At 39.3% G+C, this 26,611-nt stretch overlaps 1 protein-coding gene across 1 annotated transcript; it reads right to left on the bottom strand.

Moving 5' to 3' along the window:
* Window positions 1–4,392: 4,392 nt before the first annotated feature.
* LOC149816508 (MOB kinase activator-like 1A) lies at window positions 4,393–25,577 on the bottom strand. Its single transcript, XM_089986909.1, has 9 exons — window positions 25,379–25,577; window positions 18,415–18,528; window positions 18,237–18,311; window positions 18,116–18,183; window positions 16,512–16,620; window positions 16,206–16,299; window positions 5,888–6,021; window positions 5,642–5,805; window positions 4,393–4,859 (listed from the first exon to the last, which is right to left on the bottom strand). The coding sequence occupies exons 1-9, from the start codon at window positions 25,575–25,577 to the stop codon at window positions 4,785–4,787; spliced, it is 1,032 nt and encodes a 343-aa protein (XP_089843035.1). The 3' UTR covers window positions 4,393–4,784.
* Window positions 25,578–26,611: the final 1,034 nt, after the last annotated feature.

Below are 26,611 nucleotides of genomic sequence, written 5' to 3' on the forward strand. Positions count from 1 at the left end.
TTCTGTGTCATATCATTTGGTTCTTTATGTTGTTGTATAATGCTGACCAGGAAAAACAGTCAGATTTCAAACGCGTATCTTCCTGCTGCTCGTTGAAAGTTTATAGAATACAAGATATCAAGACTCTCAATGATTGATTTGATATATTAGTTTCTTGGCTTAACATAGGCATAACAAGTTGTCGAGTAAAATGTTATATGCAGGGTGGAGATAATTGAACATGAATGGTAAGTGAACAATCTCTAACTGACATTATGATCAAGTTCTCTTTTCTCAGATCGAATGTGAAAGCTGTCCAACGGGAGGAGCATTATTTTTTTTTTTGAGTAGGCAGACCCCCACCAGCTATTTAATCGTACCACTGGGTTTTACCACAAGGAGACGTGCACTGACAGCTCCTACCAACAACGCTGAGCACCCGTTGGTGAGGAGAACTATTGTTACTGTATATGTTCGGATCAAAGCCATTATTCCCCAGCCTGGTTCCAAAAGAGTAGAAAACAAAGAAAGAAAAAAAGCTGCCTTTATGATAAGCTCTCATTTGAGACAAAAGTAACAACCTCCTCCTGTTTATCGGAAGACACATTTGAGATAAAAGATAGATTTAGAATTTCAATAGCCTTCTTTCTGCTTATCGTTACTGTTTGATGTATCGTGGATAGACTCTTGCTTCCGTATCAAATCTGTGAATACGAGGTGCTACATGTAGATGCTTGACAGCTCTTGAAATCAGATCTTGTAGCAGGAAGGACCAATGTTGTCAGTATCGTTCCGAGTTGGCCGATTCATATAGTATCGGTTAGAAATCAATATGAAACCAAGCTGATTTGGCTTATTTTTAAATGGTTTAAAACATTTTTAATACTTTAATATCTCAAAAAATGATAGTAAAGTCCTTGCAAAATGACTTGCTTCTCGAAATGTCTACCAATTTTCCCAAATCTCCTTCATATCCAAAATATTGTACCTATATATTGTGTGAACATCCACAAATATAGTATGACCTTCATAAAGTTACCCTACTAACCTTAAGTAAATACTCTTCAAGGAGTTTCGCAAATGTGTGCTGCTATTCACAATTACCTGTTCTGAATGTCCCTGGTGTTTGCACTCTGATTCAACATTCACAAATACAATACTTTCACAAATATAGTACTACCTTTATGAAAAAACCCTACAAAACTCCTTTAACTAAATACTCTTGAAAGAGGTCTGTAAATGTGTGTTGACATTCGTAGTCACATGTTGCGAATGTTCCTAATGTTCGCACTCTGATTCAACCTTCGCAAATACAGTATGACCCTCACAAATATAATATGGCATTCGTAAAGAACGCATGCAAACCTCCTTTAACTAAATACTCTTTATGTACGTCTGCAAATGTTTGCTGACATTCGCAAATACCTGGTGTGAATGTCATCACTCATTTGTGAACGTTTTCATGACATTCACAAGATGATTTGCGAACATCCTCTGTATATGTGGATCTCGTGACCTCATTTGTGAACTTGCTAAACATTCACACATTGTACATGAGATTCTCAATTTTTTACGAGACTTTAATGTGAATCCTCTCATGTTTTTGTGAATCTTCATACGATCATTAAATGTGATGCTTCATTTTTTTCAAAAATGATGGTTTACATTTAAAAACTTTTTCGCATAAACTAAGGTTTTTGTAGTCCCCAACCTATTTTTTTTCTAACATGTTTTTCCCAATAAAAATTTTTGATGATTATTTTTTGGCAAAATTCCTTAGCGCTATTGTTTGCTCTCTATTGTGCGGCAACACTTCATTGGCGACTTTTAAGCTTTCAGGACATTATCAACATCAAGATATTCAGGTAAACATATCTTTAAAGACTTAATCAATTATTTTTTTAATTTTTTGGCATGAATCAATTATTTTTTTGAAACATTGGTATGAATAAGTTATTTTGTTAAAGAATTAGATGGTTTTCAAGTTATCTTTGCATATTCAATAGTCTATTCTTTTTTTTTTCATTTGAATCTTCGTTTCTCACTTTGTTTTCTTAATGTGGTATGCCTTCATTTTCATGTGGTTGTTTATATGATGTGGTCATGAGCTTTATATTAAAGAAAATATATGTTTATTGCATTATTTTTCCTTGATCATTAAATTTGTTGAATATAATTCTTTTTGAGAAGTGACTGATGGATTTTGAATATCTTCATATTATGAGCCTGTAGTTTTTCATATAACCCTTTATCGAAAAAATTACATGAGGAAGAGTTTCTAAAAGGTGACAAAAAGTTCTTGATTCTGTCTTGTTTTACATAATTGAAACCATAGTGAACCAATCAATGTCATATTTTTAAAAAAAAAATTTAATCTTTGCTTTTCTATTTAGTATAAATTATTTTTGAACCCCCTCATTTCATGATCATCATATGTCATACATATTTTGATGGATATCTTTTCTGACTTTTTTAAGACTGATCTCTAGTTTAGATGATTATTATATCTAAAAAGAAAAATAGAAAAGTGAATATTGTCTCCATTTTAATGAATATCTATTGTTTACTTTATCTTCCTTGTGGACTTTCATTTTTTTATGGCATTTTCATCTTGCAAAAAGAAAAAACTAAAAATACATCTTCTTGTAATGTCTATGATGAGGCATTTGCAATCTTTTACTAGAAGAAAAATAGAAAACTCTTATGATTTTATCATTTTTATTTAAGTTCATAGTTTTGCATTTACTCTCTAAAAATATTTAAGTCCATAGTTGAATTTATCTAGTTTGAGATCACTTATTGATGTTATAAGATATCTGGCATTAACAATGATAGAAAAAATAAGGTATTAAAGGTTACTAGAAAGAAAATATTCTTTAGTTATTTTGTAGAAGAATTACATGGTTCTCAAGTTATTTTTGCATGTTAAATAATTTATTCTATTTTTTTTAATTCATTTTCATGTACGTCTCTGTTTCTCGCTTTATTTTCTTAATTTGGCATGTCTTCATTTTCATATAGTTGTTTATCTAATGTGCATTAAATTTGTTGAATATAGTTCTTTCTAAAAAGTGATTGATGAATTCTAAAAATCTTTATGCTTATGAGCTTATACTTTTTCATAGATGATTGAAGATTGTTATGAAGACAACACCTAATGATGAAACAAAGCAAATAAAAGAATAGTACCCACTAGTTGATTGATCCTACTATGAAGCATAGAAGAGACTTGACACATGAATAAAATTTGTGGCCAAAAGTATGGGTGTCTTATATATTTCACAATAAATTTATTAGTAAGCGAAAGCCCAAAAAACTGCAACTAATACCTTCAGTGGCAGCAAAAACAACTGCTAAAGCGGCAGAAAAGGTTGAGGAGTTTACGACTAAAATCATGCCTCTCATCTTAAAAGAATCTAAGAAGGATTCATGTATGCAATCAGTTATGAAAAAAATTAGTCATTAACTGAGTCTGAAGTTATTCCTAACCTTAATAACCGACTAGAAGAAGCAAGAGATGTGGTCACCTACAGTTGTAAGATGAAGAAAAACAATATGAACACCATAAGGGTAAAAAGGGCAGAGGAGGTAACTCAACAAGAAGAAAATGCCAAGAATGAGGTGAAAGAGATAGAAGGTGATACACATATTTATGAAACTCCTTAAAGAGTATTTACTTAAGTGAGATTTGCAATTTATATTTGCAAATGTTGTATTGCATTTATGAATATTTCGTAGTATATTTGTAAATGTTGTATTATATTTACAAAGGTTATACTATATTTGCGAATATTCATAAAAAAACTATTTTTTATTAAAAGGTTGTGAACTTCCTACAACATACCTATATATCATGCACCTCAACAGGTTTGCATGTGCAAAAGACAAAAATGACTTAAAAGTTGAGAATCCATGATTTTGGATATGCAAGAAATTTTGTCAAATTGGTAAGTATTTAAAAAAGAGCACCATTTTTGCCCAGATAGTACGGCTATTTTCCATTTGGAATATGCAGGGGATTTCAACAAATTGGTAAACATTTTGGAGAGTGCACCATTTTGCAATGACAGTACGGCCATTGTTTGTTAATATTATTTTAATCATAATATCCCTAAATCATTTGGAAAATCTATTTAGGGATGATGACGATTCTGACAACATTGAGACCGACCCAAAGGTTCCCATCACGCTGGCCTTGAACAAAAAGATTCTAGGGCACGTTGATGTCCCTCTTATACCTTCTCTTCTGAATTTGTTGTCGTTGCTTCTAATTTAGCTCAGTTTGGTGGTTCACGTTTAACAATCTCCCATCAGAATAGTCAATCTCAACTCAAAATGTTCCAGATAATTCAGGTGGCCAAAACATTCCATCCCACCCACCCCACGCCCTTCTCCCCCAAGAGAAGTGAAGAAAAAGAAAAAGATCTGGAACATAATTGTGTACTTGAGAGCAGCAATGTACGATTCATCTATCCTGGCATTGCTGGATGAAGCCAGCTTCAAGTTCACACTCATGTGACCTGCAAAACATGGGGAGAAGTTTGTACATCCAAAAGAATCAAATTAAGACATCCCATGGCTGTTGATAACTTAGCATCATGGAACATATCCAAGATAAATGGTTATTTTTTCATCTGAATAGAAGCTGAGGTCAAGATTTGCCCCAAAACTGCTCCCATCAGAAAAAAAGAAACAAAAAAATTGATACAACACATAATTGGAAGCCAACCAAAGTAGCAAAGATAACCTTCTGCACACATTATTTTCTGGTCTCTCTTTAGGAGTTCCAGCATGTTTAATGTATTTCAATAGGAAACAGTAATGGATTCTATCAGGTCTTGCAGAGGCGCAAGTTCCCCCTTCTCAATCAAATGGAACTCCTGCATCAGAGCCACATACAAATCACTCGCAATCTTATGCAATTTCAATCACCTTGCTGGCAAAAGTTCAAAGCATACGCTCTCAGAAATGTAGAAACATAAATTGAAGAGTCGTCATCAATTTAGCATTCCAGTTTATTGCGAGACATGGGATCAAAACTAAGCAGAATGGGACCATGATGCATGACTAGCAGAAAATATAATATTTAAGAATGTGGATGGGACTAGCGGAAATATAACAATTAAAGAGTGTGAATGAACATTCTGACTAGCAGAAATAATTAAAAGTGGATGAACACTGGAATGCAGTAAAAGGATTCTCCTTCCATCATTTCCCAAGAGTGTGAACATTTGTGTATGTTTGTGTCCGTGTTATGCCTTATACCCATGTCCAAGTCTATGTGACACAATATGTAACTGAAACAGAAATAAGTGCAGGTCCTGTTTTGTATCAAATTGTTAATGCACCAATGTAATTATCGTCAATTATTGTTCCCATCGTTAACAACCTAGATCTTCATGGACGACTGAATTTCAAAATTAATGATGGACGTCTGAATTTCACTTTCTCCACATTAAGCGGTGAAAACATATACTCTTTTTACCAACAACAATAAGTAGGAAATCAAAAGAGAATTCAGACACAAATTAAGTGCACAAGGTTCCATGGAAAAAGCAAAGGACCAGACAAGCAAAGGAGCAAAATGGTAAGGAAGCATTCTCACTCTATGATTAAACTAGTTAAAATCCTTCAAGAAAAATAACTAAGTTGGAGGACTTACACATGTAAAAAAAATGAAATGCTTAAAGCAAGTATTGAGATGAGCTTCTTCTTTGAGGCTCACAATCTTCTGGAAGTGTGAATGATAAATATGGGCATAAACACGGAATAAGCGTTTGAAAATAGTCTTAACTACATCTTTAAAATTAGGAGGGAATGGTGTCCCTGCAACAAACATTTAATGAGCCTCAGTGGCTTCACTGATAAGGACAAAATCCTGAATCATAATAAGGAAATTGCATTTTACCAAGTTTTTGGGGAAATATAGATTCATTGTCAAGCTGTGATTCAATCCAGTCCATCAAATACTCCACATATTTTGGTGCAGATACCTCTATGGGTTTTTTTATTTGCACCCCATCAGCCCACCTGTACTCATACCTGCAATTTACACCTGCATTAGATTTGTTGCATATTAAAATATTAACTTAAATGACATAACAATCCTAAATATACCACATGGTTTCGCCTTTTACTTCCAATAATGCACAAAAAACATAATATAATTTTTACGGACCCTTTTTCAGCTCCAGGTCTGATCTGCCCCAGTAGTGGATCCGCCCAGTCCAGGACCCGCCCCAGAGGAGCCCGCTTGGAGTATCCCATGACAATGAGGACTCTGCACTAGTTATTAGAGTCCACCACAGCCTGGAGTCCTACCTAGGCTGGGACTTTGGTGGGACGCTTTCCCTGGAATCCCATTCAAGGTAAGACTGTGTGTGTATTTTTTACCTTTTAGTCCTTTTGTAAATCTATTTATAGAGGTGCTTAGCTTAGGTATTTTTTAATGAGATTTATTGAGTTCAACCTCTAAATTTTGTTCTTAGTGTGTATGTTTGCTCCCCAAGCGAAAGACTTTGCTCCCTCACTCGTTCATCCATCCTTGTTCATCGTCGTGTTTCTCTTTTCCAATCGTGTCTTCGCCTTCCGCCTCGATCCCTGTGCCTGCCAGGTGAGATCCCCCATCACCCTCTCTGCCGTCTTCCCCTTGGCCGTGTCCTCTACCCGACAACACACCCAACCCCCTTCGCACGCCCACCTCTTTCCTTCCTTGGCCGAGTCCCTACCAGAACTTGCCTCTTTCCCTTCTCAATTCGTGTGTCTGTGTCCCCGACATGGCGTTGGACCGATAGAACCGATCCTCCCAAGGTTCGAGTTCTATCATTTGGTATCAGAGCATCATTCATGCGAGACACATCGACTAGCAGACTGCCCGGTCGATGCAGCAAAGGCCCACACCCTTCCTACTTTCGCTCATGTACGATTTGACAGGCGTATTAATTATTTGAATTAGATTTTTAAGTCTATTGCATCGGATTTTTATCGTATGAAGTGTTAGATCAGATCCAACGTTGATCTAACCTGACTCCAGATGATTTGATTTTGTTTCCCATGCCCATGACAATTTTTGGGTCTCCAAAGAGCTGGACAATAGTTTTGATAGCTTTGTAGACGTGTGGCTGAATTTTTCCCCAACCTGTACCGAGCCAAATACATATTTTAGTGCAACCTAGACACTTTTGGGAGGGTTTGACCAACCCAAGTGTTCGACAGTTGATCCGAGACGTGTTTGTCTTGTGTACGAGAGCCCCATGCCATTTGCGCACGCAACGCTTCTAGTACCGTTACCGAAACTCTTTTCCATGTAACGAGTCTCGTTAGCGAAGAACCACACCTTTCTTGTTTCCGCAACCCTAGAACTCTGCACCACATCCGAAGCGAGATCTACTCAGGTCGACAAGCATCTCACTAAATTGTCTAGTGACATGGCTATGCCCAATGGGAAGCTGGATGAGCGATTCCAGCAGCTTCTTGTGTGTATGGATGAACGCGATCAGAACGATCATAACGGAAAATTTGGCTCGGGCGGCCAAACCACGGGGTCCACCAATGGACCTTATCAGGTCCACCAACCCTGGCTGAAATTTTCTAAATTTTCAGGGACCGACCCTACGACTTGGCTATTTCGGACTGAGCAATATTTCCATATTGTCAGGATGCCCGAGGAGAACTGGGTGGCCTTCGCCTCGATCTACCTCGAAGAAGATGTCATCTGTTAGTATCACTGGTTGGTGTCCCAGTTGTGAACACCTACTTGGAAAGATTTTTTCAGAGCCTTAGTGATACGATTTGGTTCCGCTGCCTACGCCAACCACCATGTCTCGTTGCCCAAGATCCACCAATAGGGCAGCATATCGACTACTAGACATAGTTTGAGAGGTTGAGTAACCTTGTCACTCGTTGGTCCCAAGAATCACTTATTGGGATGTTTATTGCAAGTCTTAAATCAGATTTATAAATCGAGGTTCAGGTGGCGAGACAAATATCCCTAATGCAAGCTTTCGAATTAGCACATGTGGTTGAGGAGAAATTGTCACGGATAAACTCACGCTGGACCCGTGGGTATATGTCCTTAGGGAACCCAGCTTCTAGTAGGGTTGTGTCCCGCCCCACAGAGGAGGCTGCCCCTCCTAGGTCTATTGAGTGGGCCATAGATCGCTCTCAGCCACCTAGTCGAGCATCCGAACAGCGTCCCAAGATGCAAGTAAAGCGGCTCTCTCGCGAGCACATGGAGAAGTTGTAATGAAGTGCCAAATGAAATAGACGAAGTCTCCAAGCGAAAGCATGGAAGCACGCACATACACAAGAGGCCACAAGTGGGTAAAATAAACCACAAAAGTGGTCAAACACACAAAGAGGTAAAAAAATATATTTCACTCATAAAATGCTTCACAAGAAGCTTAAAGAATACATGGGGCCATGCCCCTTATTTATACACAACAAGGGACCCAAGGAGGGGCTCCCATAGAGTCGTTGGAGCCCCTCCAATGGTCATATTTATGACCGTTGGAGGGGTCCAACGACTCTATGTGGACCCCTCTCAAATAAATAAAAAAAAGAAAAAGGAAAAAGTAAAAGGAAAAAGAATAAAGGAAAAAAAGAAAGAAAAGAAAGCATATCAATGATATGCGTGTATAGGTGAAATGACAGAATTACCCCTATCGGGTATTATAAAATAAATATATATATTTATATATATAGATAGACACATAGACATATATATATCATATATATGTTGTAATCTATATATATATATATATATATATATATATATATATATATATATAAAGATACATCATATTTTAACACCCCCCCTCAAACACATGGTGAAATCACCGAGAGTTTGCTAAAGAGGAAGTAGAAGTGAGGCGATGACAAAGCTTTGGTGAAGAAGTCTGCCAACTGATATTCGGTAGGAACATATGGGAGTTGAATGGTGCCCCGTAAGAACTCATCACGAACATAATGACAGTCCATCTCAATATGCTTCGTTCGTTCATGAAAAGTGTGATTGCTAGCAATATAGATAGAGCTCTTGTTGTCACAACACAACTTTGAAGGAGTTGAGAATGAGACACCCATATCTTTAAGTAAGCTTCTTAACTATATAATCTCAGTTGTGGTAGTGGTCATCGCACGATATTCTGCTTTGATAGATGAGAGAGAAACTTTATGTTGCTTCTTACACCTCCAGGAGATAAGTGACTCACCAAGAAACACACAATAACCTGTGGTAGAAATACGATCATCGGGGTTACCCCGCCAATCGGAGTCAGTATACGCAAGTAAAGAGGTGAAGAAGAGGATAAAAATACTCCCTTAGTTATGGAATTTTTTAAGTATCTGATAATCCTCATTACTGCTGTCATGTGAGTAGTAGTAGGAGCAGTCTGAAATTGACTTGCACTATGAACTGCATGTGAAATATCCGGCTTGGTGATAGATAAATATGTTAGAGATCCAATCAATTGACGGTAAGGCGTGGGGTCTGCTAAAGGAGTGCCATCACTGGCTCTCATCTTGGCATTGATCACTTCTGGAGTCTCCACCCTTTTGCCATCTGTCAGCCCAGACCTAGCAATAATGTCAGAGACAAGCTTCATCTGAAATAGGACATACCCCTTGGGGGAGTATGCAACTTCAATTCCTAAGAAATACCTTAGAAAACTCAGGTCAGACATATCAAAAATTTTCTTAAGAATATTTTTAATAAGGTCAATACCTTTCTTATCATTACATGTGATAATCATGTCATCAACATATAACAACAAAATTGTTATGTATTCATTAGAAGATTTAACAAACAAAGCAGTATCTGTGTAACATGAGGAAAAATCATTATCAAGAACTACTTTGCTAAAAAGATCATACCAAGCTTTTGGTGCTTGTTTAAGACCATAGAGAGCTTTGTTCAATTTTAGAATATTTCCTTTCCCAATTTCAAGACCTGACGGAGGGTCCATAAGAACTTCTTCACACAAAATTTCATTTAGGAACGCATTTTTAACATCAAGTTGATATATCGGCCATTGTTTGATGGATGCTAAAGCAATTAGAGTTCGTACACTAGTCATTCTAGCTACAGGAGCAAAGGTTTCTTCATAATCAATCCCATATTCTTGGGCGTAGCCTTTTGCAACCAAGCGAGCTTTGTATCTTTCAAGAGACCCATCACATTTGGTTTTGACTTTATATACCCATCTACACCCAATTGCCTTTTTTCCCAAAGGTTGAAGAATAATGCTCCAGGTTTGGGCTTTGTTAAGAGCCTCTAATTCGATTTTCATACCTTCAATCCAATGTGGATGATCTTTAGCTTCCTTGAATGAAGTAGGCTCATGATACGAATGTATTAACATGAGACAAGCCCTATAATTTGGAGAAAAGGATTCATAAGACACAAATTTTTGTGGTGGCCTACTAGTACGAGAAGATCTCCTAGGTGGATCGTTGTCAATAGATTCTTCTAAAGAGAAGTCTTGAGAGTATCTGTCAATAGCAGGTTGATGTTCATTTCCTAACCGCCAGGTATATACATTTATATCATTAAGGTTTTCATTTTGGGAAACATTATCATGTTGTGGTATATCATTATAATGTAAGATGCCATCACAAGTAGTATCACAAATAATTGCCTCAGGGGACTCAATTCTAGGAGCTAAGTCAAATAGAAAAGAATAATCGATGTCTTCCCTAGATGTGTGGATATCGAAACCATTTTGTTCTTCAATGAAGTTTACATTTCTCGACACATACAGTTTATTGTTTCGAATATCATAGCATCTATAGCCTTTTTTATTCTCACCATAGCCAATGAACACACATTCAAGAGCCTTAGGTGACAACTTATCTTGTCCTTGACTAAGTACAAAACATTTGCATCCAAAGATTCTTAGTCTATTAAAATCTGGAGTAATTTTAAATAATTTTTCAAAGGGTGAAACATTTTTTAAAGAAGAAGAGGGCATACGATTTACAAGATATGTTGCGGTAAAAAGAGCTTCGGCCCAAAAGTTTTTAGGAACATTTTTAGACACAAGAAGAGTTCTTGTGGTTTCGATTAAATGTCTATGTTTCCTTTCCGCAAGACCATTTTGTTGCGGAGTTTTAAGACAAGATCATTTGTGCAAAATTCCATTTGTTTTAAAATAATTTTGAAAATCTTTAGACATGTACTCACCTCCCGAGTCAGATCTAAAAATGGCTATATTGTGTTGGAATTGATTTTGAACAAGAGCGTGAAATTCTTTAAAATTAGTGAAGACATCGGATTTATTCTTGATAATGTAAACCCATGTGTATCTAGTAAAATCATCAATAAAAGAAACATACTAAGAATAGCCCCCTTTGAACATAACGGGTGTCGGTCCCCATACATCGGAATGCACAAGTTCAAAAGGCCTTTTTGACACGAAATTACTATGTGAATATGGAAGAGAGTGGATTTTCCCAATAATATAATCATTGCATGTAAATGTATTTGTATTACAAAATTTTTCCAAAAACGAAAAAAGGTACAACTTGGAAATACTAGGGTGTCCAAGTCTCTTATGCCAAGTCTCAATATCTTTGTATTGAACATGATTACAAAATGATTTGGATGGCAAAAACAAAAAGTCCATATAATAAAGGTCTCCTCTTCTATGGCCTTGCCCAATCCGCTTCCCGGACCGGAGATCCTGCACATAGCAATGGGTTGGTGAAAACGAGACATTACATTCAAAATCGGTAATTTGAGAGACAGAAAAAAGATTTAGATTAAGTTTTGGAATAATTCGGATTTTGGGAACAAAAAATTCTTTGTTTTGGTCATAAGTTTTCTCAAGGTTTTCAATGCCTTCAACATTCAAAGATGTTCCATCGGCGGTGGATACATATGATTTGAATTTATTGAGACTTGGTTTTGACAAAAGTGATGCATTTGGAGTCATATGGAAAGAGGCACCCGAGTCAAGGATCCAAGAAGTCATACCTGGAAAGGAGGAGATGGCGGCACCGGAAGTGGAAGGTGAAGAGGATGATGTAGAGGTGTTCATCTTTATAAATTGTTGAAGAGTTTTGGTTAGATGAGCGATGGACTCCTTTATGTCACCATCCTTCTTTGAATCTTCATTGATGATTGGAGGAGTTTCCCCTACGGAAGCCACCTTCTTTTTGAATTTAGGGCAATCGGGACAAATATGGCCCGGTTCATTACAATTATGACAAATGATTTTTCTTCTTCCACCGCCATTATTCTTCCAAAAATGTGGTGGTTTATATGATCTTACATTGTTGTCGGGTCCAGACACGACATGCACTTTATCAACATCTCTTTTCAAGGCCAAACGAGTTTCTTCTTGACATAAGTCGGCCAAAATATCGCTTAGAAGAGTAGAGGCCCTATGAAGAAGAGATCCTCTAAGTTGCTCAAATTCGGGACGAAGCCCATGAATAAATTGAAAGCACCTCTCTTTTTCCATTTGCTCTTGTCTCATGGCAATAACACTTCCTTCCCATTGCGGTTCGAGAAGAACAAGCTCATCCCATAAAGAGGATAGGGCACTATAGTAGTCCCTAATACTCATATCACCTTGCTTGGTAGCTCTTACCTTTTCTTGTAGAAAAAAATGCCTAGCAAGGTCTCTTTGGATGTACATGCCTTTCATAAAAAACCAAGCTTCATTAGCCTTTTTGAATTTTGCAAGATTGGCACAAATCTTCAATTCGACATTATTCATGAACCATGCTAAGATTTTAGCATGCTCACTTTCCTAATCTTCCATTTTAGAAGAGTAATCAAGAATAGCTTTTTCTTTTTCTTCTTCGTTCAATGTTTTTTCCTCATCTCCTTTAAACTTAGTTAACTTCAATTGTGGTTCCGGAATGGTTCCACATACGTAACCCCAAAGCTTTTTACCTTTGAGATTATTTTCCATAGCGGTCGCCCACATGCAGTAATTGGTCCCATCCAATTTGAATGAGAGATCGATTTTTGCATCTTTGTTGGCCATTTATAGAAAAAGAATTTTTAAGACAAGAGAGAGGAGATGTATTACTTGTCAAGAGAGGATCCGATGAAGCCTTCTTCACCAAGGCTCTGATACCATGTAATGAAGTGCCAAATGAAATAGAGGAAGTCTCCAAGCGAAAGCACGGAAGCACGCACATACACAAGAGGCCACAAGTGGGCAAAATAAACCACAAAAGTGGTCAAACACACAAAGAGGTAAAAAAATATATTTCACTCATAGAATGCTTCACAAGAAGCTTAAAGAATACATGGGGCCATGCCCCTTATTTATACACAGCAAGGGACCCAAGGAGGGGCTCCCATAGAGTCGTTGGAGGGGTCCAACGACTCTATGTGGACCCCTCTCAAATAAATAAAAAAAAGAAAAAGTAAAAAGTAAAAAGTAAAAGGAAAAAGAATAAAGGAAAAAAAGAAAGAAAAGAAAGCATATCAATGATATGCGTGTATAGGTGAAATGACAGAATTACCCCTATCGGGTATTATAAAATAAATATATATATTTATATATGTAGATAGACACATAGACATATATATATATCATATATATGTGTATGTGTCGTAATCTATATATATAGATATATATATATATATAAAGATACATCATATTTTAACAGAAGTGCCACAAAAAAGGCCTCTTTTACTACTACGATGAGGTATAGACTAGGGACCACAAGTGCAAGATCCTGAACATGTACCTTATTGATAGTGAGGTCAAGAACGATGAGCTCAATGATCCCAATTTGATTGATATAGGTGATAATGCTCTGTAGGAGGTTCCAGAGATATCGTACCACGCGCTAGCCGGCGTGGAGGTACCTCAAACGATGAGGGTGCCTGGTAGAATCAGTCCATTGATAATTTCAGTGTTGATAGATATGGGTTCAGAGCACAACTTCGTGTGCACTCAGACCACTAAATGGTCCGAGTGCACGACAATGCAGCAGCACCCCTTTGAAGTGGTGGTCCGGAACGACAACAAGTTCAGATACACCGCCCTTTGCCCTAGGGTCCGTTTAGAGATCCAAGGAACCATCCTGACCATGGATATGTATGTATTGCCGATTAAGGATGCATACATGGTTTTAAGAATGCAGTGGCTCCAGTCCTTGAGTTTTGTCTAGTGAAACTTCAAAGACAGGATTATAGAGTTCGATTACATAGGCCATCAGGTGTCGATCCGAGCCCCTTTATGGACACTTGCTTCTCTAGCTGAATCTAAACAGCTCACCAAGGTGGTCCGGGAGGGTGTGTCGCAGATAGGGATGGCATTGGACCGGGGGAAAGCGGGGCCCCGCCCCGTTTGGACCGAGGATGAAGGGTATGAAACGGGGATGGAGGCGGGGACGAAGGTTAAAATCCATCCCCGTCCGGGGGTGGAGGCGGGGATGGACGTGCACTTTTCCCCACCCCGCCCCGTCCCCGCCTCATCCCCGCCCCGACCACTTTTCCCCGCAATATCCCCTCCCCGCCCTGCCTCATCCCCGTTTGAACTGGGGATGGAGGACATGAAACGGGGATGAAGGCGAGGGTGGAGGATAAAATCCATCCCCGTCGGGGGATGGAGGCGGGGGTGGAGGATAAAATCTTGAGGCGGGGCGGGGGTGGAAACCTTGTCCCCCGCCCCGCCCCATTGTCGTCCCTAGTCGCAAATATTTATGATGATGGCAGTGGGTGGGGTGTCCACAACCCCAGCAGAGACAAGCGATTTGGAGGCCTTGCTCCAGGAGTTTGGCACACTATTCGATGAGCTAAGGGCCATGTCGGCTAATGTTTGTCCCTACAAATATACACACGCGCAAAAGTTGGAGATTGAGTGGTCGGTGAAGGAGATGCTCTTGGCACATGAAAAAACCATGCACCTAGTGTTTGACTCCAGAGGTGACAAGGATCGGTTGTGCAACAGTTTCCTAAGAGCTCTCACCTTGAGGACAAGGCGTGTTTGAGAGGGGTAGATTATTACAGACCATTTTTCAGCTCCAAGTCTGATCCGCCCAGTCTAAGATCCGCCCCAGAGGAGCTCCCCCGGAGTATCTCACGCTAATGAGGACTCTGCACTAAGGACTCCAGGTTAGGACTCTAGTGGGACGCACACCCTAGAATCTCATTCAAGTTGGGACAGTGTGTATTTTTTACCTTTTAGTTCTTTTGTAAATCTATTTATAGAGGTGCTTGGTTTAGGTATTTTTTAATGATATTTATTGAGTTCAACCTCTAAATTTCGTTATTGGTGTGTGTTTGCTCCCCGAGAGAAAAACTCTGCTCCCTCACCTGTCCGTTCATCCCTCCTCATCGTCAGCCAGTCAGGAATGTGTTTCTCCCTTCCAGTTGCGCCCTCTCCTTTTGCCTCAATCCCCATGCCCACCAGGTGAGATCCCCCATCACTCTCCCTGTCAGAGTCCCTACTAGGACTCTCCCTTTCCCCTTATCGGTTCGTGTGACCGTGTCCCTGGCCTGGGACATGACTCAGCTCAACGCTTGGCCATGTAAGCCCTGACCGTGTCCTCCTCCCAAGGACATGGCCTTGCCTTCTTCCCTATTGTGCACCCGCATGTGTTCCTGCCTCCTTTCGTGGTGCAAATCACCAAGCCGCGCCCCGTTCCGTGCGTTGGACCAATAGAACCGATCCTCCCAGGGTTCAGGTTCTATCAATAATACAAATAAGGAATATGATGACAGTAGCACTAATAATGAGTCTTCTCATAGACTGATATAACACCATTATAACAATAAGAGTGATATCATTGATATGATAAAGGCAGGCATAACTACAGTGAAGGGTACATTTCTACTTGTTTCACACTTTAAGTTAAAGAGATCTAGTTTTCTTCTTTTCTAGAAGAAATTGAAGCTGACTAGTTTCTTTGACACTGAAAATTGTGATCAACACCAAAAAGTTCAGTCTCCACTCCAAAGAATGTACAAATGCCACGCCCAAACTAGGACATATGAGCACTCAATGTTGCAAACAACTAAAGCATTTACAAGAAAGTAAGATATGCAATATAAAAAAGAACTGATCATGTTATCATACAAAATTAAATGAGATCATAATTAAAGAACATAGGCCTCATGAATGCCAGAACTTCCTATGGCTGAGACAAATACAAACTCTGGCACATGAAAACTGATGGATATAAGGTACCAAAAACAGACAGCCCTTGTTTCTAACAATATGACATGAATATAGGATCAGGACAATAAAAAATATTACTTGGATCCTGCAGACATTGTCGGGCAGCTATTAGGCGTGCAAAACTCTGTGAGGGTGCCAAAGAGTAGATTCACCTGATTAAAGAAGTCCACAGCTGAAAATGAAACAAAAAATTCCAAGTCATCATTCACCATCATCTTGCGAGTGGTTCCAATCAACATCATTCACCATCATCTTGCGAGTGGTTACCAATCAACAAAAGGTTAGAAGTCCAAAGAGCTAAAAAGGGAACTAATCAACAACTACAATGAAGACAATTTTGGAATTGGAGACAGGTTTAATTTAACAGAGCATCAAGAGCCATACTATTTACTGCCAACCACTCGTTCACATCTTCTCCTGGTGGAAGAAGTACTGCTTCCCTCAAGTTCCCACTACCTAAGGTAGCATCAATGTGCCTTTGAAGTTGTGCACCCTGCAACAACACATGGCACAGATATCAACAAATTTTCAGAGATTTTGCTCCTTTTCAGAAAAAGGAACTGAGTTGTGCGGTTATATTTAAAGTTCATTCGACTAGCTGCAAATATATGAAACTTATAAAAGTTATATGACCAGATTTACTGCATATCAATGTGAATTATATTCACACGACAAGCACAATTAAAGCCAACACCACCCACTCACTGACTGCATATAAAATTGTAATGAAAAGCAAAAGAATACAAGTGGGTGCCCCTAATGGGCTTACAAGAGCACAAGAACATACACAAACAAAGATCAGTTATGGGTTAATACAAGAACACATGAACACAAGCCACTTAGGGGCTAGAACACAAGTAAAAATATATAGATTTTATTGAGAGCAAATATGCTTAAGAAGAGCATGATACAACTAGGGGAGAACACCCCTTTATATACACAAAGTAGGGCTCAAAGAGCCATTGGGAGCATCCCAAAGACACTCAAGGCATTTGACAAAAATTCCCTTAGCAAAAAGGAAAAATACAAAACAGAAAAATAAAAGGAAAAAAATACAAAAAAAAACTGATGTGCCCCTAGTGGGCACAGCCTATTACACAATAGTGAAATGATGAAAGTAGCCCTAATGGGTATTACCTGTTACAACAATATAACATATATATATATATATATATATATATATACTTATATGTACAACTTAACAAAAATATCATATCCACATGACCACTGTCAAAGCTCTTTCCATCAAGACAGGTGACAAGTCAATGAATAGATTCACATCCAATGATACAGATGCTTGCATCAATGGCTAAGAAAAAAAAAAGGGAAAGGATTAACATCCAATAGGTTGCACTGTGAAAGCAGAAGAATACCTAACATAGTTCAAACTAAATAAAGAGGAACAGGGGACATCCTTCTAGTGCAGCTAGGATGTATCAAAGGCATGAGTTTTCCCATGAAGTATCCATTCACAGTTATGCATGTGTGATTCTTCTTAGGTGTTTTTCTAGAGTGGCCAGGCATGAACAAGAGCCAAGACTGGAAAAAGTTAAACAGGGCCATTCTACCTTCTCTCAGCTGATAGAGATATTTCCAGATTTATCACTTCCCCAGACAAAGAAATATAACAATGTTTTGCACAGTTTCTCCCCATGCCCTTTAGTCGTAGAATAAGGAACACTTGTCTGGAGAGCCTACACAGACTCCTGTAGTGTAGTGTATACTTTCAGGTTAAGTAGCAAGCATTGCAGGTAATAGTCAAGCAAGCAACACATTCTTGGCTGCAAAGGTGCCCCACACCCCATGTTACACTGATGCAGAAAACAACTTCCATTGTGACATGACTTCCATCTACTTAAAATTAAAATCAAGGTTTGGCAACAGAGCATCAAACTGTGATGGCAAAACTCCATTTTTCATGCTGAAAGATGAATGTGTAATGATATAACCATGATAAAATCAGTCAAGAAGTTTACAATGGAACCAACCTTGCTGCCAGATGGTGCACTTTTCTTTGGACGAAATGTTCTCTGATTCCTGGTTTCACAACAACCATCTGTGAGAAAAATTATCATGAACAAAAACAAAGTAGGGGCCCAATGAACCAACAGGTCACCCAGCCCAGAGCTATCCAGTACTCAGGCTCAAATTTTGGACCTGAGCTGAGCTGAAGCACACCTACACCTAACTCAGTTTAACAACCAGCCAGGGCTCACATAAGGGCAAATCACATCACAATGAGGCCTGACACAAGCCCAAGTAGATGTTCCACATAACTGGGCCACACTTTGGAACCTGGCCAGAAAAGACATGAGAACCAAGATAGGCTCAGTCTTATCAGGTCTTTCCCAAGACCTAATCAGGTCCTTGGACGTCTGGCCAAGCACAGCACATGCCACCTCTACAAACAAGACAGAACTTTCCAAACAAGAAAAAGGTCACTGTAGATTATTGAATTTGTATATAGGTCAAGCAGATTCAACCATTAAAAAAACAAAAATATAATATAACCTCAAAATCATGGTCAAAGAATCACATCAACCAATTGAACTACCAAATTCTCAAGCAATGAGTTTAAACTGTAGCATGTCCCATTGCTGTCACATCTTAATGATACTCCTACAGATGAGAAAGCTAAAATGAAAATATGGCATAACTAAAGAAGCCATAACAACAAATGCTATTCAAGATTAATGAGCAGAAAAAAGTTTCCACCATGCAAAACAATACATGAACCCAAGGAAAAAGCATAGAGGAAAAGGGATTACTGATGGAAATGTGTGGTCATCTAATGTCATGAGCTTGCACACCCATAGAAACATTGATGCTGGACATGAATGACACTTCAAGTTATGTTTAGGTTTACTGTAGACATATGTCTTCAGTGCACATAACCAACACAAAATTGTGCAATGTTCAGGTTTTCAAGAACATGAAGAAAGATATCCTCAAAATGCTTTTTTGGTCTTATCTCTGTGTATCTTCATGCCCATCTGAAAAAGCATCATATTTGACATCTACACATGTTCCATTGACCTTTTTTCCCTTTATATACCTTTTCGGCACAACATTATGGGTCTCATTATTTTTACTTTTTATTTTTTTACCTATTTTTAATATAGAGGCTCAAACAGAATTTATTAAGGTCTATAAAGTACAAAGTTCAGTTTAAAATAGGTTCTAAGGCAGTAAAGCTCTTGGATATGGAAAGGGGAAAAGATTTATGCAAGACATAGGTTATTCAATCATTGAATGCCTAAAAGGAAATGCATTTAAAAGAGATGAATACAACCAAATCCATCAACATCAGATATGTTCTGGCAACCTTGGCAGCACTAATGAAAACAAAATTGCTTTTGTTTGTTGTTGTTGTTGGGGGGGGGGGGGGGCTGATTAATCAGCCCAATATAAACATGTACCAACAGAAACAAAGATGCTTTTGTTTGGCGGGAATGCTCAGCTAATTGCCTCAATAAAAGAAATGTACTAACAAAAAAAAATAAAAGCTTTTTGTTTGGGGGGAATGCTCAGATAATCGCCTGAATGAAAAGACATGTACTAACAAAAATAAAAATGCTTTTGTTTGGGGGGATTAGTCAGCTATGTCTCCAACAAAAAATATGTTACAGGTTGCTTTTCAAGCGGCTTGGTGTCCATGAATTATAATATCAACCAGAAATCTCACGTAACATTAGAACATTATCAAGAAAACTTGTGTACAAGCATTAGATTCTCGACTGAAAACCCCTTGTTTTTCAACTTTAAAGATGTGATCATTGCACAAGATAACCGATCCTTACTGGATCTGCAAGAGCTAACAACACCCCATCAAAAATCAAATTCAGTTTCTTCCTTTTAAAATCAGTGGCAAACACCACTAGAACTTTCATTCAATATCTCGTAGAAGCATCCATCAATCTACCACCAATTCTCGATGACCAACTTCCCAATCCCAAAGGAGCACCAAACCAATTTCCACAACAATAAGAAAGAAACAAAACTAAAAAAAATGTAGTTTTCAAGGAACGAAGATCATAAAGTTGTCGGGAAAAAAGGCTAACACTTCAACACGGACAATCTGCTAGGCAATCAAGGGATATTCGCAAACAAATTAGAACCCCTAGACAACACCAGCATTCCGCGATTTTCAAGCAATCATGGCGAATCAATTCGATCCCAACTTTTCCGGGATACAACGTAAAATTCCCATTTCATGTGTCTGCTTCAACGATCCAATCGTTTCTTATTCAAATCAAAGACAAAGCCAGCTCCAACCATTTCTAATTCAACCAAGAAAGGCAAATTCATCTAAAATTACGCATAAATCACGGCCTCAGAGAGAACGAACTAAGAGGAAGAAAAACGGATCGAAAGAGAGTAACAACGTGATCTATGCAACCAAAATTCATGCACGTCCGCATCCAGATTTCCAAAAAACTCAGATTCTTTCGGAATCGAAGCGAATTAGAGTTGGAGCTTTGCTTTTTTACCTGCTACCGAGGCCGAAGAGGCTCATGGCGCTACTCGCACGATCTCTCTCTCTCTCTCTCTCTCTCTCTCTCTCTCTCTCTCTGGGATTTGAGGAGGGGGAAACGGAAGATGCGGGAAGAACGTCTCGGTTTTGTGGATTCGCGTGCTTCCTCGCTTCGCTTTATTTGTTCCAATCAATCACAAAAATAAAAATAAAAAACGAAAAAAAAATGAGTATTATTTCACAAACCAAACGAGAAAAGGAGGGAAAGTCCGTGGACTCCCGAGTTATCAAACGAACCGCTCTGGCTAATCGAACCGGATCTTCCGACCTTTCTCCCGACTTGAGTCTGCAGTGATAGGTTAGACGATGTGGGTTCGGGGGATAGGGCTGTCAAAAGGTCCGGTTTGTGTCAGATCAATTTTCTTGCCCGATCGAATGAATCTAAACTCAACCTGTATAATTTTAAAGGGTGTTTAAAATGTGTACTTGTTCTAAAAAAAATCTTGTAAAATATTCGGTGATCAGGCCTGATTTCCAAGCCAGATTACATCCCGAACCTGACCTTCATGTTGCTTGGGCTGGGTTCAGGTAAGAAGTTTTCTTGCCCAAACCAGGGTATTCGGGTTCAGATCGGCTCGGATATCAGACGCAAACATGGACGGGCCTAGTTCGGGAGGGCATTGAGCCTTGGCCAATGTGAGACTCGCGAGCTTTGGCTCCAGCCCGGCTCATGTGAGTCGTTTTTGTGAGCCGTATCGGTCACGGTAAGACCAGGACCACATGGTCGTGGGCCCACCCACCTGAAACCTGGCCCTCTTGATGTGCAGTAATTCAACGTTAAAAAATGGCACCTGAATTCGTTTCATTGATGAGGTGGTTCCACCGTTCCACTACAAGCACGGAACCACGGCCAACCTGAGGTTTGTTCTTTTTTTCGACAAAGAAAGCTGGGGTTAGGCTGACCCCTACCAGTTATACAACAATATACCATTGGGGTTCGAACTTGCAACGTTCCAACACAAGGTGGCGTGCACTAACTGCTTCTACCAGACGAGCAGAGCCCCTTATGGTACCTGAGGTTTGTTTTTTATTGCGACCAAATTTAACCATTTAGTGGATTTATAGTACCAGCATGACAAATATCGCCAAACTTTTTCAAAATTATCACGATATTTCATATTTTTTAATATTTTACTGTTTTTTTGCTATATTTAGGCTATGTTTGGGAGCCTTACAATGAGATGGAAAGTGCAGTCAAAATACTGTGTTGGCAATGTGTGATGTTGAGAGATGGAGTTGCCAAAAACATTCTATGGTGAAAGGTGTTGAAATGTGGTGTTGGGCCTGCCAACACCGGTCCCAACCTATTGTTTCAGCAACGCCACTTCTTCCAAACGCGAGCATGGCAGAAACCACAACACAACCTCCCCGTTCAAGGCTCTCAAACATAGCCTTATATTTTTATCGATGGCATATTCTCGTATTTAATTTTCATTCTTCTTTTACACATACTTTTCTAACATTTTTAATATATTTGTTTTGAATAATTTTCAATTCAAAAATAAAAGAAACATGAAAATTTTCTTTTTCGACAAGAAACATTTTAATTTTCATTTTATTTGCATGTCAATATGATTTACACTAAATGTTTCGTGTGTGTGTGTATGCATGTGTATATGCTAAAACAGTCTTATTAATTATTGAATGGTTTATATCCAAGGAATAAAGCAATTACCTTGTCTGGCACGCACCTTGTATTAGGACGTCGCAAGTTTGAATCCCAATGGTATAGTTGTATAACTGGTAGGGGTATGCCTAACCCCCAGCTTTTTCTACGGAAAAAGAAAGTGATTACTTAAAAAATCATTTTACCATATTACCTAGGGAAAAGATTTACCACAATAGTTTGTATGCACAAATGGCTTAGCAAAATTTCTTTTTTTTTATTTGATAAATATGACAATGTATGTAACACTTGTAAATTTTATCTTCTAAATAGACTTGAATTTCATGGTCAAAAGTTGGTACGAGGATATTCTCATTGTTTATTTTTATTCTTTTTTGGATATCGAATATCCTATTTGGATCTTCGATATTGGATCATGGATCTCCTATTAGTATCCTCGATATTGGGTCTCGAATATCCTATTCAGATCTTTGATATTGGATCCCAAACATCTTAATTGGATATCTAATAGTAGATTTTAGTTAATGATTCAAATCCTCGAAATTATAACAGATTTGATATTTGGATCCAAAGTATATTACGTGGATCCATGAATTTTAAATTGGATCTTGAATGTAAAAAATATTATACGGAAACCATAGCATTGTATTTGGATCCGTAATAGTCTACCGGATGTTTGGATCCACCTTTCTTGTTTTCGCAACCCTGGAACTCTGCACCACATTCGAAGTGAGATCTACTCAGGTCGACAAGCATCTCACTAAATTGTCTAGTGACATGGCTATGCCCAATGGGAAGCTGGATGAGCGATTCTAGCAGCTTCTTGTGTGTATGGATGAACGCGATCAAAACGATCATAACGGAAAATTTGGCTCGGGCGGCCAAACCATGGGGTCCACCAACCCTGGCTGAAATTTTCTAAATTTGCAGGGACCGACCCTACCACTTGGCTATCGGACTGAGCAATATTTCCATATGTTTGGGAATCCATAGCATTATATTTAGGCTATGTTTGGGTGACTTGCAATGAGATGGAAAGTGCAGTCAAAATACTGTGTTGGCAATGTGTGAAGTTGAGAGATGGAGTTGCCAAAAACATTCTATGGTGAAAGGTGTTGAAACGTGGTGTTGGGCCTGCCAACACCGGTCCCAACCCATTGTTTCAGCAACGCCACTTCTCCCAAACAACAAGATGGGAACATACAATTCATTCCATTTCTAATAGATTAGTTATTTTCATTTCTGTTATTATAATGTTCGGAACATTTGGTTTATTATTAAATTTCATTAGAAATGGAATGAATTGTGCTGCTTTGATTCCTATATGACGTGCCCCAGATGATTAACTGAATATTTCCACTGTTATATAAAAAAAAAACTCAAAATTCGGGTTAAATTTTAGGTAGTTATAATGTGGATATGAGTATCAACATTTGGATCACTAGATTTTGATGTGTGAATGGGTTTTGTCAGCTATTCAAAAATGGATGACCATAAATGCTGTAAGATTTTCAGCTCATAAAAATACAATTTTTTATAAAAAAAAAATGATCGAAGTGCCAATCCCAAGAAATTAACCATCTCAAACATATATATAATCTCAAATTAAGTCAAAACAACTTGAGGCGTGAGATCCCAAATTGATTGTAACATACGAACAATTGTAATAACCTAGCTGCGGATTTTGGTAAGTCAGCCTATAGAAGACAAGATATTGAAATCACACTTTGTATTATTTAAAGTAAAAATAGATAGTGTGTTTTGCATTCTTAAGAGTTAAAAGTGGGATGTAGACACCCTTTACCTTATAATCCAAAAGGTTTCTTATGTCATTTTATTTTTTCAAAAAGCAAATGAGTGTTAAGATATATGTAGCTCTTCAAATCCCAATATAACCACCAAGCTTCTTCATGGTTGTAAATCTGTCGAGTTATTTCAAGGTATATATTTAATACAGTTGATTTTACCTACAATCTAGTTGGAATCTAACATTCCAAATTGTCTTGACTCAATCTACCCCAGTAGATGTGTGGTCAACTTAGTGAGAATCACTGCTGGATCACGTTTTTTTTTATGAAAAAATGTTTTTTTTATTTAAAAAATTTGTTTTTTTATAGCCATAGAATCGGTTGGTTCCATCTGTTCCTATGTCTGGGTCATGATAAGGACACTAACAGAAGGAAATGGATGATTTGAATCAGGGGCAGAGCTGACCCAAAAATCCCTAATAACCCAAATGTTGTGCCCACTCTCTCTCTCTCCTCCTCAGGGTGAGGGGCGTGGAAGGAGAAGAAGAAGTGGATTGTCTCTCCCATAGCGGACCCCCTCACCGGCAAGAAATTATGCAAGTGCCTCCTCAAGATCGTCAAAAGAGATCCAAACAAACCGTTGTTGGTGGCAGAGACGTGAAAAAACAAGTCGAAGAAGAAAATCGCAAAGGGCTCGAAGGGTGCTTCCTAAAGATGATGAGTTGGAAGGGTTGGTTGGCTTTGCACAAGGGAAGTTGGGTATAAAGGGTCCCTCGCCTACCTTTCATCATGTCTCCTTCTTCCTGCTTTTTCTGGGGTCTCTGCCCAACCCACTCTCTGTGCGTTAATCAGCAAGCCCTTCTCTTCATCCAGGATGCCTTGAACGACTGGGGATTGGCTTTCTCCTTACGTCGGCAGAGCATTGTCGTTGCCCTTCCTTTTCGTCTATCCTTCAAGATGTTATTTTTTCTCTCAGAGATTTTCGCCTCGTGTCTAGCCTCTGACTCGCTCCTCCACCGAAACATTTGGCATTTCATCTGTGTCGTCAGGCTAGAACCCCTAAAGGCTTGCTTTGTGGGTACTTTGTTGTGCGCTCCTTTTTTCTTCTGTATTTCTCCTTGCACGGACAACTCCCGGGTGTGGCAAAACGTTACGCCATCCTAGCAACAATCGTTCTCTGAAAGTTTCTCGCGTGCCAAACTTCTTCATGCTAAACCTGGTGACTGATGGTGTTCCGTGTGTCTTTCCCTGAATTTTCGAAAGCGCATGACCTGTCAGCATTATGCCACCTCTATCCTTTCCAGGCGTCACCCAGTCTGCAAGCGCCATCGCATTCCTCTACTTTCCCCCTCTAGTTCCTTGGTGCAGCGGTCGTCGTCCTCCACCAGTCGGGTGTCTCGGCGTCCAAAGCCTCCTAAGCATAGGGATTCTTTCTCGCCATGGGTGCAGGTTGGCAAGTTGTAGGATATGTCATCCTCGTTCATGGCTATCAAGATCGGTGCATGTTGGGTGCCGACCTCTCCGACGTTTGATGCGCCCATGTCTTTCTTGGGGAAATCTTTCTTGCCACCTTCGGTCGGTGGCTCCCGCGCGACCGGCTGCCCCACCTGTGCCTCTAAGTTGGATCCTTATTCCATATTGGTGCCTATCCAATCCCTTGGAATCTCATCCATCTATGATTGTGGTCCTGAGGGGGTCAATCTCCTTTGGCTACCTCTGCATGGGGTCTGCTGGGAGCCTCTAGAAGCTCGCCTCCCCATTCGCCTTCTTCCCCCGCCGCACCTTCCCGAGGCGTGTTGGCTGCTCATGGGATGGATGGAAGATCTATCGAGTGCTCCTTGCCTCAGTATCCCCCCTTCTTTTGCTGGACTTGGTGGCTCCTTGATTCTTGCAACTCTTTGCCATCGAGCTCTTTTGAGGGGTGCTTGCCTGAGGCAGTTGGCTCTTCATGCCATGCTACAGTTGCCCAGATCCCTAAGTCGACTCTTTGCGCACCTTTCAAGGCCCCAGTCAGCTTTTTGCCATCTCTCCCAAAAGGTGGGTCATCATTTTTGCCAGATTCTCCTCCTAAGTCTAACCTTTCAGTTGCCCTTTCGTTTGTATGGGGTACTCAATTTCTGCGTCATGGGGAATCGCTCATGCTTCTTTTCCCTTGCATGTATCATGATAAATATTTGTTCATTGTGATGGCTATCAATGCTCTCTGCGGCTCATCTTTCATCTGCATGGTTACACCATTACACGTCCAACCTCCACCATGTCTTACAATTCCAAGGATCCCTTCCCCCACATATGGTTTCTCTATCATCCAAGAATCATCCCTCGAGCCTGAGTATGATTCTGCAAGCTCACCCTCATGTGTCGATGTTGCTCCACCGCTCCCACTAAGTCCTCTCTCCTCAACTATGGGTATCAGTGTGGTTGATGTCGCCCGGCTACTGGATGTCTCCCTTTCACAGCAGCAGATCCTCAGCATCTCCGACGTCATGTGAAATTCAATCAATTCTATCATTGACTATGTGCCTTTGTTTATGGCTTCTGGGCAACATAGGTCGTCTGACCAATCATCTTTTCC

Source organism: Nuphar pumila, chromosome 14 (genome assembly GCF_984573655.1).
Source record: "Nuphar pumila chromosome 14, dmNupPumi1.hap1.1, whole genome shotgun sequence".
Taxonomy (NCBI): domain Eukaryota; kingdom Viridiplantae; phylum Streptophyta; class Magnoliopsida; order Nymphaeales; family Nymphaeaceae; genus Nuphar; species Nuphar pumila.

What these genes read in the sequence shown, in the direction of transcription:
- LOC149816508 (XM_089986909.1), bottom strand. Translation starts at nt 25,577, where the DNA reads ATGGGCGCATCAAACGTCGGAGAGGTCGGCACCCAACATGCACCGATC. An exon ending in AGCTCTGGGCTGGGTGACCT is followed by an intron (nt 18,184 to 18,236) that starts GTTGGTTCATTG and finishes TTTTTCTCACAG; the next exon opens with ATGGTTGTTGTGAAACCAGG. An exon ending in TATATTTCCCCAAAAACTTG is followed by an intron (nt 5,806 to 5,887) that starts GTAAAATGCAAT and finishes TGTTTGTTGCAG; the next exon opens with GGACACCATTCCCTCCTAAT.